Here is an 11,939-nt window from a genome sequence, read left to right as displayed (position 1 = left end):
AGATTTAGGAATTAATCAGAAAAAGTATGTTTATATAAATAGTCTTTAACTTTTAATCGATAATAGGCAGGCCTACACAGTACAAACATTTGTTTATTTTGGTAGTTGCTATCTTTTTTATTTCATTTCTTAAAACATTAAAATAAAGAATTAAAATTACCTAAAAGTACCTAAAACATTACAAAAAGTATTTTTTTTTTATTCATCATTAATGCCATACTAATTGTTTCGTTTTATAAACTGTTAGTTGTAAATGTTCAGTTTCATATTTTTCATAATTTTTTTTTTTTAAATTCGAAGTACATATCTACGTTTTCTAATATTCCTAACCTTACGGGGATAGTAATGAGAGAGAAAAATTGAGCTTTATCCTGGACGAATCCTTTTCTAGCCACGTCACTGGCGGTATCCTTAAAGTATGTTCAATAATTTAACGTATATGTGTTTTTTTATTTTATTTTTCATGGTTTGTGTTCCTTCATTTTTTTTTGGTCAGCCATCTTTAAAAACTACTTATTTAAAATTTTATTAACACGAATAAAGGTAAGTTTTAAAAGTTTGTTCTGCTAATATAAAATTGTACATCCTTACGATAAAGTAGACGTTCAAAATATGTATATCAATAAGGGTTATTTTAGTTTGAACTATAGGTATGGGGAAATGTTTATTAAACGTTGGCTATAGTTATATTGGCAATAAGGACGATAGATAAGGTAATGACACATTTCTAGCATTGGTAAATATTTTTTTAATCTGTGGTAGATATACAAATGGCGGTTGTTATGTTTGTGTTGTCAATATAAAGGAGTTTTTTCTATCAAATGCAGGAAATTGGAAACAATTTCATGTTTTAAGTCGGTATGAAGAAAGAACGGACAGCTGATAATTGTCGTCCATTTAAATTATAAGTACTTTTTTAAATCTTCTTCTGTGATTAAAGGAATTCATTGTTTTCATAGGTTATGTTTCTTTACAGCCCATCAAATTTTAAGTTTAACCGGTATAAGTTTTGAGAGAAGGAGTATTATTGTAAGAATTTGTACTTAAAAAAGTGATTTTAAACTGTATTTTAATATTTTAGGGATTTGTTGAATTAACTATAGTCCCCTTAAAAGATAATTTACGAAACATAAAATTGAATGCAAAACAGTGTCGCATCTATAGAGTCGTGCTAAATGATACTTTTGAGGCACAATTTCAGTATTTTGATCCATTTCTAGATGTGTGTCAAGGTGATTCAGATACGTAAGGTATTATAATATAATGCTTTGAATATATATTGAACAATGTTTTACTTTTTAGGCGTTCTCTGGAAACTTTTTCCAATTTACACTTAACTGCCGCGTTAAAGACAGATCCTGACAATAATGCAGGTGAATTAGTGATCATTGTTCCCCCTGAAGCTGCACATTTGGTAGCTGAGGGCACTGCATTAAGAGTTGGCATTGAATTTTCTCTGGAACAACCACAAGGTGGAATACATTTTGTGGTACCACCAACTGAAGGAACCTATGCAGAAGTAAATGCATATTTTATTGTTTACATATGGGTATTTAATACTTCTATAGGATTACAATGTATTTTTACATTGTAATTTCTCTGGTTAAATGAATACTATTTGTACATTATTGAGATTAAAACAGGTATTTATAACCGTTCAAGTTCAAGTCAAAATTGGTGTATTTTTTGTTGTAGAGAGGAGTACATCTTTTTACTTATGGCAATACCAGTGCCTCAAGATTATGGTTTCCTTGTGTGGATAGCTTTGCAGAGCCATGCACTTGGAAGTTGGAATTTACTGTTGACGAATGTATGACGGCAATTTCAAATGGTGATCTAATTGAAGTAGTTTTCACCCCTGACATGAGAAGAAAAACATTTCATTATGTACTAAATGTACCTACATGTTCTCCTAATATTTCCCTTGCTGTTGGTCCCTTTGAGATTTATGTTGATCCGTTTATGCATGAAGTTACACATTTTTGCTTACCACAACTTCTACCATTACTTAAAGTAACTACAAGATATATGCATGAAGCCTTTGAATTTTATGAAGAAACTTTATCCAACAGATATCCATATTCTTGTTATAAACAAGTTTTTGTTGATGAAACGGCAGATGATTATCATGCATATGCTACAATGAGCATTTTGAGTACTAATTTATTGCATTCAGCTGTAATTATTGATCAGTGTTACATAACGAGGAAAATTATGGCACAGGCAATTGCTGAACAGTTCTTTGGATGCTTTATTTCAATGCAAAATTGCTCAGATATGTGGCTTCCTAAAGGAATTACCCAATACCTATGTGGGTTATATTGTAAAAAATGTTTTGGGAATAATGAATACAGAGAATGGATACAAAGTACTATGAGTGATCTTGTTAAGTATGAAGAGCAGTATGGAGGAATCATCTTAGGTGATAAAAATTCATAAAATCAATAGAATCTAAATAACATAAATTTTGTTTTAGATTCTAGTCAACGTCCAGCTCGTCTATCCATTGCAGGGAGCCAGCCAAATGAGGCACATTTTTATTTTAGTATTAAAAACTTGCATACCCTGTCGCCCCTGTACATTGAAGCAATGTACAAAAAGGCTCTACTAGTTATGAGAATGCTAGAGCACAGGATAGGACAAGAACTCCTTTTGCAAGTTTTTAATAAACAGTTATCCTTAGCCACAAACGCAGCATCTCAAAAGATAGGAAGTGGTCTGTGGGGACATATGCTAATTAGTACAAATGTTTTTGCAAAAGCAATTTTTACGGTCACTGGAAAAGATATGGCAGTGTTTATTGATCAGTGGGTCAGAACTGGAGGTCATGCCAAATTTCATTTAAGTTCTGTATTTAACAGAAAAAGGTAGGTGGATGACTCATTAAAAAAATTAAAAAATTTTTTATACTTTAAATAAGTTAAGTAAATACTGTGATAATGATTTCTAAGTTGAAATAATATACAATGTTACCTTGTATTATGTTTTTGAAATAGTTAAAAGGTTTTCTCTGAATTTTTTATTCAGGAATACTATAGAAGTAGAAATTAGACAAGACGCTACCACACAAACTGGCATTCGGAAGTACGTGGGACCTTTATTGGTGCAGTTGCAAGAATTAGATGGCACTTTCAAGCACACTTTACAAATAGAAAATACAGTTGTCAAAGCCGATATAACATGTCATTCAAAAAGTAGAAGAAATAAGAAGAAAAAAATTCCCTTGTGCACAGGCGAGGAAGTTGATATGGATTTAAGTCCTATGGAGTAAGTTTTTTTTAATGTAAATCACTTGTATTTCTGTTTTCGTTTGTTAACTGGCTTTTACATTGTTATAGTGACTCCCCTGTCCTATGGATTCGGTTAGATCCTGAAATGACTCTTTTGAGATATGTGGTAATCGAACAGCCAGATTTTCAATGGCAATTTCAGTTACGACATGAACGTGACGTGACAGCTCAAATAGAAGCAATAAATGCCTTAGAAAGATACCCTACTCCTGCAACAAGGCTTGCTCTGACAGATACCATAGAAAATGAACAGTGTTACTACAAAGTAAGATGTAAAGCTGCACATTGTCTTACAAAGGTATAACGAATTCAATTTGTAAAACAAATACGATTTTTTTGAACAAAAACCATTTTTGTTTTAGGTTGCTAATGCAATGGTGTCGAATTGGGCTGGCCCTCCTGCAATGTTAGCAATTTTCAGAAAACTTTTTGGCTCTTTTGCTGCACCCCACATAATCCGTCAGAATAGTTTTACAAACTTTCAACATTATTTTCTACAGAAAACTATACCTTTGGCTATGGCAGGTCTTCGAAACAGTCATGGCATTTGCCCTCCTGAAGTGATAAGATTTCTCTTAGATCTCTTTAAATACAATGATAATTCAAAAAATAGATATTCGGACAATTATTACAGAGCCGCCCTTGTGGAAGCTTTAGGCTGTACGGTGACTCCAGTAGTATCAGTAGTCCAACAAGGAATGTTTGAAAATCTCAGTGCTGAAACTAAACTAATTTTGGAAGAAATAACGAGAATGCTTAACTTGGAAAAATCATTGCCTTGTTATAAATATACCGTCACGTGTGCCTGCTTGAAAGCTATTAGAAAATTGCAAAAGTATGGCCACTTACCAAGCAGTCCTAGTTTGTTTAAGAGTTATGCACAGTATGGAATATTTATAGGTAAGTTTTATTGAAAAGTTTGAAAAAACATTCGTAATACAAATTTATCCTTATTCATTCAGTTATTAATTAACCAAGATTTAATTAATCAGATAAATGTTTATTCATAAGCTTTATTTTTATTTCAGATGTGAGATTAGCTGCTTTAGAGTGCCTGGTGGATTTTGTTAAAGCAGATGGGCGTTTGCAAGATCTTCAACATTTGATAGACTTCGTCGAAAATGATCCAGATCCTGGCCTAAAGCATAAACTTGTGAGAATGTTAATTATGAACCCTCCTTTCGAAAGAGCTCATCGTCACCGTTTGGACGTCCCTCAAATTGTCGACAGAATATGGAACAATTTCAAGTTAATAATATTCTTTTTACCGTACTTATCTTATTATCATTATTTTCTTTTCAGTTGTATGTTATCTCATGACAGCAGACTTCGTTGTGACTTAGTAGATTTATATTATATATTATATGGAATAAGACGTCCACTGTGTTTACCAATAAAAGAAGTAGAAGGTCTTTTGAAACCACAAAAACAACAGCAATGCAGTTCAGAAAACAAAAAGGTCAAAACATCACATTCAGTAAACCAAAACTCAAGTATTCCATTAGATTTGAAAACCAACCCTCCTCCATTAGTGTCCACTGCTGCTTCTACTACAACAGGCACAAAAGAAGGTCACACTGATATCATAATTGAGGATCCACTTGAATGTATAAATGTAGAAGTTATTGCAGGAACTGGAGAAAAAGAAAAGGTACTCCTCATATACAGACTTTTATTAATTGAATTAATTTTTTTGTGTCTTAGGAAGAGCATACTGACATAAAATCTGAAGTGATAGAGGTTAAAGAAGAACCACTCATAAAACAAGAATTTTATTCTGATAATTCAGTATCGTTGCCTGGGATGAGCCAACCTGGTCCTGTGGGATTTGAACCGGGAATGTTTAAAAGTGATTCAGATGGAAAAGTAAAATTAGACCCTTCAGGAAAGGTGCAACAACAATATTCTTTGTTTCTTTTGTAATTTTCAGAGTTTTAACGCTCTGAATGTTTTAGATTAAAAAGAAGAAAAAAGATAANAAAATTTGGTTAAATATTTAGAATGCAAGTCTAAAAATCATTCATATTAATGAATCCTTTGTCGAAGCAATTAATAATAGAAAAACAATTATAGGCAAATGCGATTAGGACTCTTCCAATGGGAGGAATCAACTGCTTGTAGCTACTAATTATTTACATAATTTTACGCCACATTTTTTTTTTTGATGGTAGAAGAAATAATGGATAATATCCAGTTCTGCATCAAAGATAAAGGAATTAAATTCGTCACAAACTAATTTCAAATAAAATTAAAAATTAACTGTTTTTCCATGCTAAGAGACCTACTTTCGTTCCTAATTTCAAGATTCTGCGTCAGTAGGTCCATAGACGGATAATAAACTGAATCCATACAGGATTCCGTATTTCAATTTTGGGGTACGGAACCGTAAAAGGTTTTATCAAGGCTATTGAAAAAAATAGTTAATTGATCATCATCATAAGGTCGTCAGTCCTAAGACTGGTTGGACACGCATCTTTGCATTTCCCTAAAACTACATCATTAACTATTTGAACAGTAATCTAATTTAGGTCTATCACTACCCCTCCTAACTTCCACTTCTGTCTCTTAATATGTCTCTGACTAGACCTTCATGCCTGAGAAGGTGTCCTACCAGCCTATCTCGCCTATTTCTTATTGACTTCCATAGAATACTCTGTTCTCCTATTCTTTCTAACACCTCTTCATTTCTAACCTTCTCTATCCACGGTATCGTCATAATTCACCGGTAACACCACAATTCGAACGCTTCTAACCTTTCTTTCCGCCACGCTTACAGTCCATGTTTCGCACCCGTACAGCGTCAGAAGCTCCAAACAGACACCTTTAACAACCTTTTTCGAATTTCTAAATTAACCGTTCGCGAGCATAGAAGTGACTTCTTTTTATTGAAGGCGACTCGACCCTGCGTTATATCCCTACTACTCCTTGCATCCTGACTTATCTAACTTCGTATATACCTAAAATAGTTTAAATTATTGTAATAAAAATTTGTTTTCGAATCGCTGGTGCATTTTCATGGTACGGTCCATTGCGGACGCCTAAAGAAAGAAACAGTATGCAAGGCACGCTTCTTGCACGGACTGGGCGCACAAGTCGGCGTCTGCCTACCTGCTTGGCATGCTTTATTTTTAAAATTTGAAGGATTTTAAAAGGAAGAGCGAACAAGTCTCGAACAGGTGTATTATTCAAACCGAACATCAAGATTATGCGAAATATTTCGAAAATCTGTTTAGTACACGAAAGACACATCAAGTTTGTTGATGTGATGCTCGGTTAGTTGTACGAAACTTATTTTTTAATTAAAGTTTTATTAAATTTCAGCGAGTTTCTCTAGTCTTTGAAAAGCTTCAATGAAAATTATCATGTTTTTCTCGTAAAAAAGAACGTGGAAAACTTTTCCTTCACTAAACCTTTTATAATATAATAAAAACTTAAAAATTCAAAATGAGTTAAATGTATAAATGGAATACTTCTGGTGGGTTAAGATCGCCCTTTACATTGTAAAAGTTTACGGTCTCTATACGAAGTTACAGCAAATTGCACAAAAATGTCCAAGAGTTCCAGGCAAAGCTTTTTTGACGGTTTCAATGTACCTAGATATAACATACATTTTTCGTGTATTTAAAAAAGTAAAATAAATAAATATTTATTCGCGAATAGTTATCTCTCATTTCCGAGAAAACCAGAAGCATTATAGGTATAAATGTTAAGCTAAATATTGGAAGTACAATTGAATACAAAATAATAACGGTTAAATAAAAGATTTACATTTTTAGCCGTTATTTATCATAGAAATTGATGTTCGTTTATTTGATTGGAAGATTCTACTGCAGCTTTAGATCTCAATATTCCTTGAAACAGTCTTTCATAAATTGCTTAATTACATTTTTCGTGTAGGTATNTCGAAGGTTGCTCATTGTTGAAATTAAGCAAATACGTGTTTCGGCAATTTTTAAAAATCAACCCTTAAGGATGAAATGTCGTTGCTACGTTTGTATTTAAGATCTAACATGGCGACATTACATAAAATTAAAACGTTGTAAAGGTGAATTGGGAGTTAAAAGGATTTATAGAGAAACAATATTAATTTCTGCGAGCAAAGCCGGGGCAAAAATCTAGTTATGTATATAATCTAATGGGATTGTACCATGTATAAAATAAATAGATACTATTTGACAGATATTAATAAATGCATGTACGTGTTTTTCAGGTATGTTTCCTACTTTCTTCTAATTTACTGGACACACTTAGTTGCTTCTCTGTGTTATTCATTATACATTATACATACAGTGAGCCAACAGAACGATAATAGTATCAAGAAAGTTTCTTGACGAGTTAACAAGCGTTTTTATTAACTTCATCGTAAACTCTGTCTTAAGGAACGTTAATCGGACATTCTACTATCTCATTCCATAATAAAAATGATAAAAGCTTTTGTAATGTTCGCAGTAACTGAAGCAAAACGAAACGGGTTTAAAGCTTAGAGTTGACTTAAGCAGCCGAGCGAGTTATTTATATACGAAGCCTTTATGAAACTGTAAATAAATTAGTATGAATAATAGCGCCGAGGATACGCTTCTAGAACTATAACAATAGCACTTAGTTAAAAATTAAAAGTTCTTCTATTATCGTTCTCAAAATCCTGTAAGACGTTTAAAATCCCGAGTACGAGAACTTCTTTTTTAAAAGTGGAGGGTTTGGCCAACTTATGTTGTTCTTAATGTTGAGTTAATGTAGTGATCTACCATTTTACGAATTCTTAGGTCCAGGATGCTAGAGCCGCCAGACATTACTTATTTTTTGAATAACAAAATTGGTGGGATATAATATTGTTAGTATGTAATTTGACCGTATGTATACCTCGTAAGTTTGTAAACATATTACACGCTTTTCTTAAAGTCGGAGTGCTGATTTTTACATGTTACACAGAATATCGTTAAAAATTAATAATCAACACTGCCAGACGCTTCACACCGATAGTAATTTGCGCCAGACGCTTCAAAGTTCGCAAAAAAATTGTAATTTTACTTATACTGTAAGTCTTCATTTTTCAATATGATACACAGGAAATTATTTCAATAATTTTTGTAAGCACCAATTGTAAGGGCGAAACTCAATTAAAATGTTGCTGTTTTATAAAATCACCTTAATTATCGCGCTTGTGGTGTTCGGCCGGATCCTAAAAAAGGTACCGAATCCAGACCGGGTTAAAAGGTTGTGGTAGGAAAAGACAGCACGAACGAAGTGAGTGAACAATTTTTCAATAGGTAGGTACAATGGGAAATGACATATTTTGAAGGTGTTTAAAACAACGCCACGTTGAATTTGCCTTCTTCTTTTCAGGCAGTATTTGAATTTTATTTTAAGCGACCGCAAATATAAAACGTTAAATATTTTAATGCATTCTTCTTGAATTTTTATGTTAACATTTCTGTCAAATTATTCACATAATATAATTCACACATATTAACTTGTTTGTCTCAAATCCCGGAATCTAACCGTTGTGGGCTTCCTTGTTGTAGAACAATAACAATAAATAACAGCTTTGTTTAAATCATCCTTTTATAATAGTTATTTAAGTTAATAAGTAAAGTTAGAAATGGAATTGTAAACAAGTTAAGTACGACTAAATGGGATAATTAAATCAATACTGAGTAAGAAGACCTTGACAGGACAATAACTGGGTGTGCTGCGAAATAAGCTCATAAATAAAAAAATCGATGTTTTCTAGGTCCCTTAATTTATATTTACACATTTATTAGATACGAATTCTTAAAGCAGTACAAATTATTTAGTTTTCACTTTCGAAACAATCTCCTCTGAGTTATTTTTCTTATTACGTTAATTGATTTATAAAAAATGAGTAAGAAGTCTTAAGGTTATCACTTTCTGATTTTGTTTTCAATGTTTGAAGGCATTTTTATAAAAATTAGATAAACGATACATTTTTCATTCAATTTTATTGAAAGAAAATTAAAAATTTTCATTATAAATGATTCGAAAGTTGATATCAATATAAAGTGATCTCTTGAAACTGATTAATTAATTTTAATGATAAGAAGTGTATTACACAATAGTACTTAGACCATGATAATGCATAAAATAACCTTATACTACCCACAGAATTTTTAATGATGTCAGTCAGTTTTAAGTTGTGCTCACCTTAAGCCGGAAAATGTAAATTCTGTCTTTTTCAGTGTAAATTCCGTCTCAACGATTTTTATTACCATACATAAATTCTGTCCTGTTTAAAAATATTGTAAACCCTATAGTAATATTTAAAGTCTCTATTATAGCAAAAAATTAAATTAGAATCATTGGTAAGTCGATATTTTTCGAAGAAAAGCTGCCTCCTCATATACATATTTTTTTAGATAATCACAAAAATCATTCACTCGTCGGTCTTCCAGAAAAAGTGCCATTAAATAAACACTGAAAACACGAACGACATCGTCAGGTCTGGGATACGAGAGTCCAAAAAAACATTTAATAAAACTTGCTACCTCTGTTTTTTGTTCTATATTCAGTGGAAAGACAGAGAGATTGAATTTTTCGATAACAGGCTTGACCTAAATCAAAACGGCAACCTTTTATCTTTGATTTAATCAAAACAGATTACATTGCTTTACGAATTACTTTCACGAAATCCACAAAAATATTTTGTGGTTATTAAACTGATCCTAGTTTTGTACAATCGCCGACGACATATTTGAATCATTTAATATAGGTTTCTGAAGCTGTATCAAGTAGTAAAATAAAATACGAAAGGCACATATGAATCTTGTTGCAATGCGTGAAAAGTAGATATTTAGTCAAAATGTTTGGGACAACTTTTAAAGGAAATATCTATGTACGACAACGTACTACTACACCCTGAGGTATAGGAGGTATAGATATAGGTATATCGGAAGGAATTTACGAACTTTTAGAAGGTCATTAATGCATTTCAGCTGGAATTTACACCAACTCCATTAAACAACAGTTAACATGTTTTCGTGAATATGAGGGAATGAAGAAGAAAAGGGCAAAAAAAACAGAAAAAGTAGACAAAAATATATCAGACAGAAAAACTGAAGGGGAATATTTCTCGTTAGATAAGGAATTGTTACATGATGAAAAGTTCGACGGTCGTTTATTTCTATAACCGAAAATTTAGTTTGTTCGTAATATACGGCGTTGTAACTGCTACATTCTAGGGGGATTCTATTATACGTAATTCAAATTATTGCGATTGTAATCAACTATGCTTATATTTAAATTAATCAATCAAAAGGTGAGCATATTGTTTATCCGGGAAATACACTGACGAATGACAAATTTTAAAACGAACGAAATAACCGGTCCAAATTTCTTTTAATCTGTATAATTGCTAAGGAAGAATTTAATTGTTTCACAGAAAACACTTTCTGATTGCAAAATTATTACATTACATTTATTATTATTAAGCAACATTAATTATTGGACGATTTAAACAAGAATTAATTGAAAGAATGCAAATTAGATTACAACAGATTTAACTGCAACGATTTTCTTATTGTGCTAGAAAAACTTAAATGAATAGGTATTTCAAATAACAATACATTTTAACGACTTTTAAAAGTTAAAAATAAAATACCTGCAAGAGAGACAATAAAATCAATAAAATTTCAAAGCAAATACAATAAAAAGCATCATATTCTTTCTCTTAAGTTTGGAAAGGGTAAAAATCTTTAATTTTTTTATGGTTGTGTTTACAAAATGGTTTGTGATTTTTCAAATCTTGTTTTTTGGTGCATATTTTCATTGTATTTCATATTTTATTTAATTTAATCATCTTTTCTTTAATTAATATTTTGTTTTGTTCATTTGTGCAGATCATCCAACAAATGAGAGAGAATTAAAGTTCAGGTTCATGGTACTGAAACAATCGAAATCTACGATGGTGTTGTGTTTGGTGGACTACATTCTTAATTTGCTGTTTTGTCTTGACCTTGCAACATTATGCAGTTAATTTTCAACCGATGAGTGAAAGCAACTGAAGATTTATGTGAATTCCACTGAAATAAGAAATTTTCTGCATTGGCATTCCTGTTGGATTTGATTTGCTCTTCACACCTGCATACTTTGGAACATTACGGTCTACAGTTAATTAAGGTGAGAATACTTGATATTATTAATTTTAATTGCTCCTTATTAATCTGTTACCACCGTATCTGTTTCAGGTCGACGTTGGAGAAGACAAAGATGACCCCGTAGTTAAAATAGTTCTCTATCTTGCATGCTCTATCTAGTAGAATTCATTAAGTTCATTTTATTCAAATTAATTTTTTATTTTGCATGAATATTTTTGTTCATTTTATTTGAAGTAATTGTTGATTGTAGATGTTTTTTTTTTTGTATGTAGTAGTAGAAATAACACGTTTAGTAGTTGTAGTATAGTTTAACCTTGCTTACCTCTTCGCTTAGCTTACTGCATATTCTTACTATAAATTGCTTTGCATTTACCCTACGAGTTCTACATGATTCAACGTTTCGTTATCGTGTGTGTTTCTTCTCACCCTTGTGGAATTAGGGAGGGCCTCCCCGAACGACTTCCCTTGGGCTTAGCTATTTAGTTGATCTTAAAAGTGTCTTATACACTTTTCGCGAGTCTACTCTAGCGTTACTTCC

General features: G+C 31.9%; 1 protein-coding gene and 1 long non-coding RNA gene across 3 annotated transcripts in view; both read left to right on the top strand.

The window, feature by feature from the left end:
• Positions 1-748: 748 nt before the first annotated feature.
• Positions 749-11,939, top strand: part of LOC108745204 (transcription initiation factor TFIID subunit 2) — a 16,676-nt gene continuing 5,485 nt past the window's right edge. Inside the window, exons 1-12 of one of the 2 annotated variants that reach the window (XM_025981523.1) lie at positions 749-904; positions 975-1,029; positions 1,082-1,245; positions 1,303-1,519; positions 1,696-2,422; positions 2,477-2,867; positions 3,028-3,267; positions 3,339-3,588; positions 3,653-4,190; positions 4,319-4,538; positions 4,593-4,941; positions 4,995-5,180. In XM_025981523.1, the coding sequence (XP_025837308.1) occupies positions 861-904; positions 975-1,029; positions 1,082-1,245; positions 1,303-1,519; positions 1,696-2,422; positions 2,477-2,867; positions 3,028-3,267; positions 3,339-3,588; positions 3,653-4,190; positions 4,319-4,538; positions 4,593-4,941; positions 4,995-5,180 (3,381 nt within the window). In that variant the 5' untranslated portion in view covers positions 749-860. The remainder of the gene's footprint in view (positions 905-974; positions 1,030-1,081; positions 1,246-1,302; positions 1,520-1,695; positions 2,423-2,476; positions 2,868-3,027; positions 3,268-3,338; positions 3,589-3,652; positions 4,191-4,318; positions 4,539-4,592; positions 4,942-4,994; positions 5,181-11,939) is intronic. The other variant, XM_025981522.1, reaches the window with a different exon arrangement.
• On the top strand, positions 10,966-11,508 carry LOC112906743. Its single transcript, XR_003232551.1, has 3 exons — positions 10,966-10,989; positions 11,144-11,423; positions 11,492-11,508. It is a non-coding gene; the product is annotated as an uncharacterized LOC112906743 (long non-coding RNA).

The sequence above is a fragment of the Agrilus planipennis genome, unplaced genomic scaffold, assembly GCF_000699045.2.
Source record: "Agrilus planipennis isolate EAB-ADULT unplaced genomic scaffold, Apla_2.0 scaffold38, whole genome shotgun sequence".
In the NCBI taxonomy this organism is placed as follows: Eukaryota; Metazoa; Arthropoda; class Insecta; order Coleoptera; family Buprestidae; genus Agrilus; species Agrilus planipennis.
Note: the sequence above shows the minus strand (reverse complement) of the source record. Positions and strands in the feature narration are given on the sequence as shown.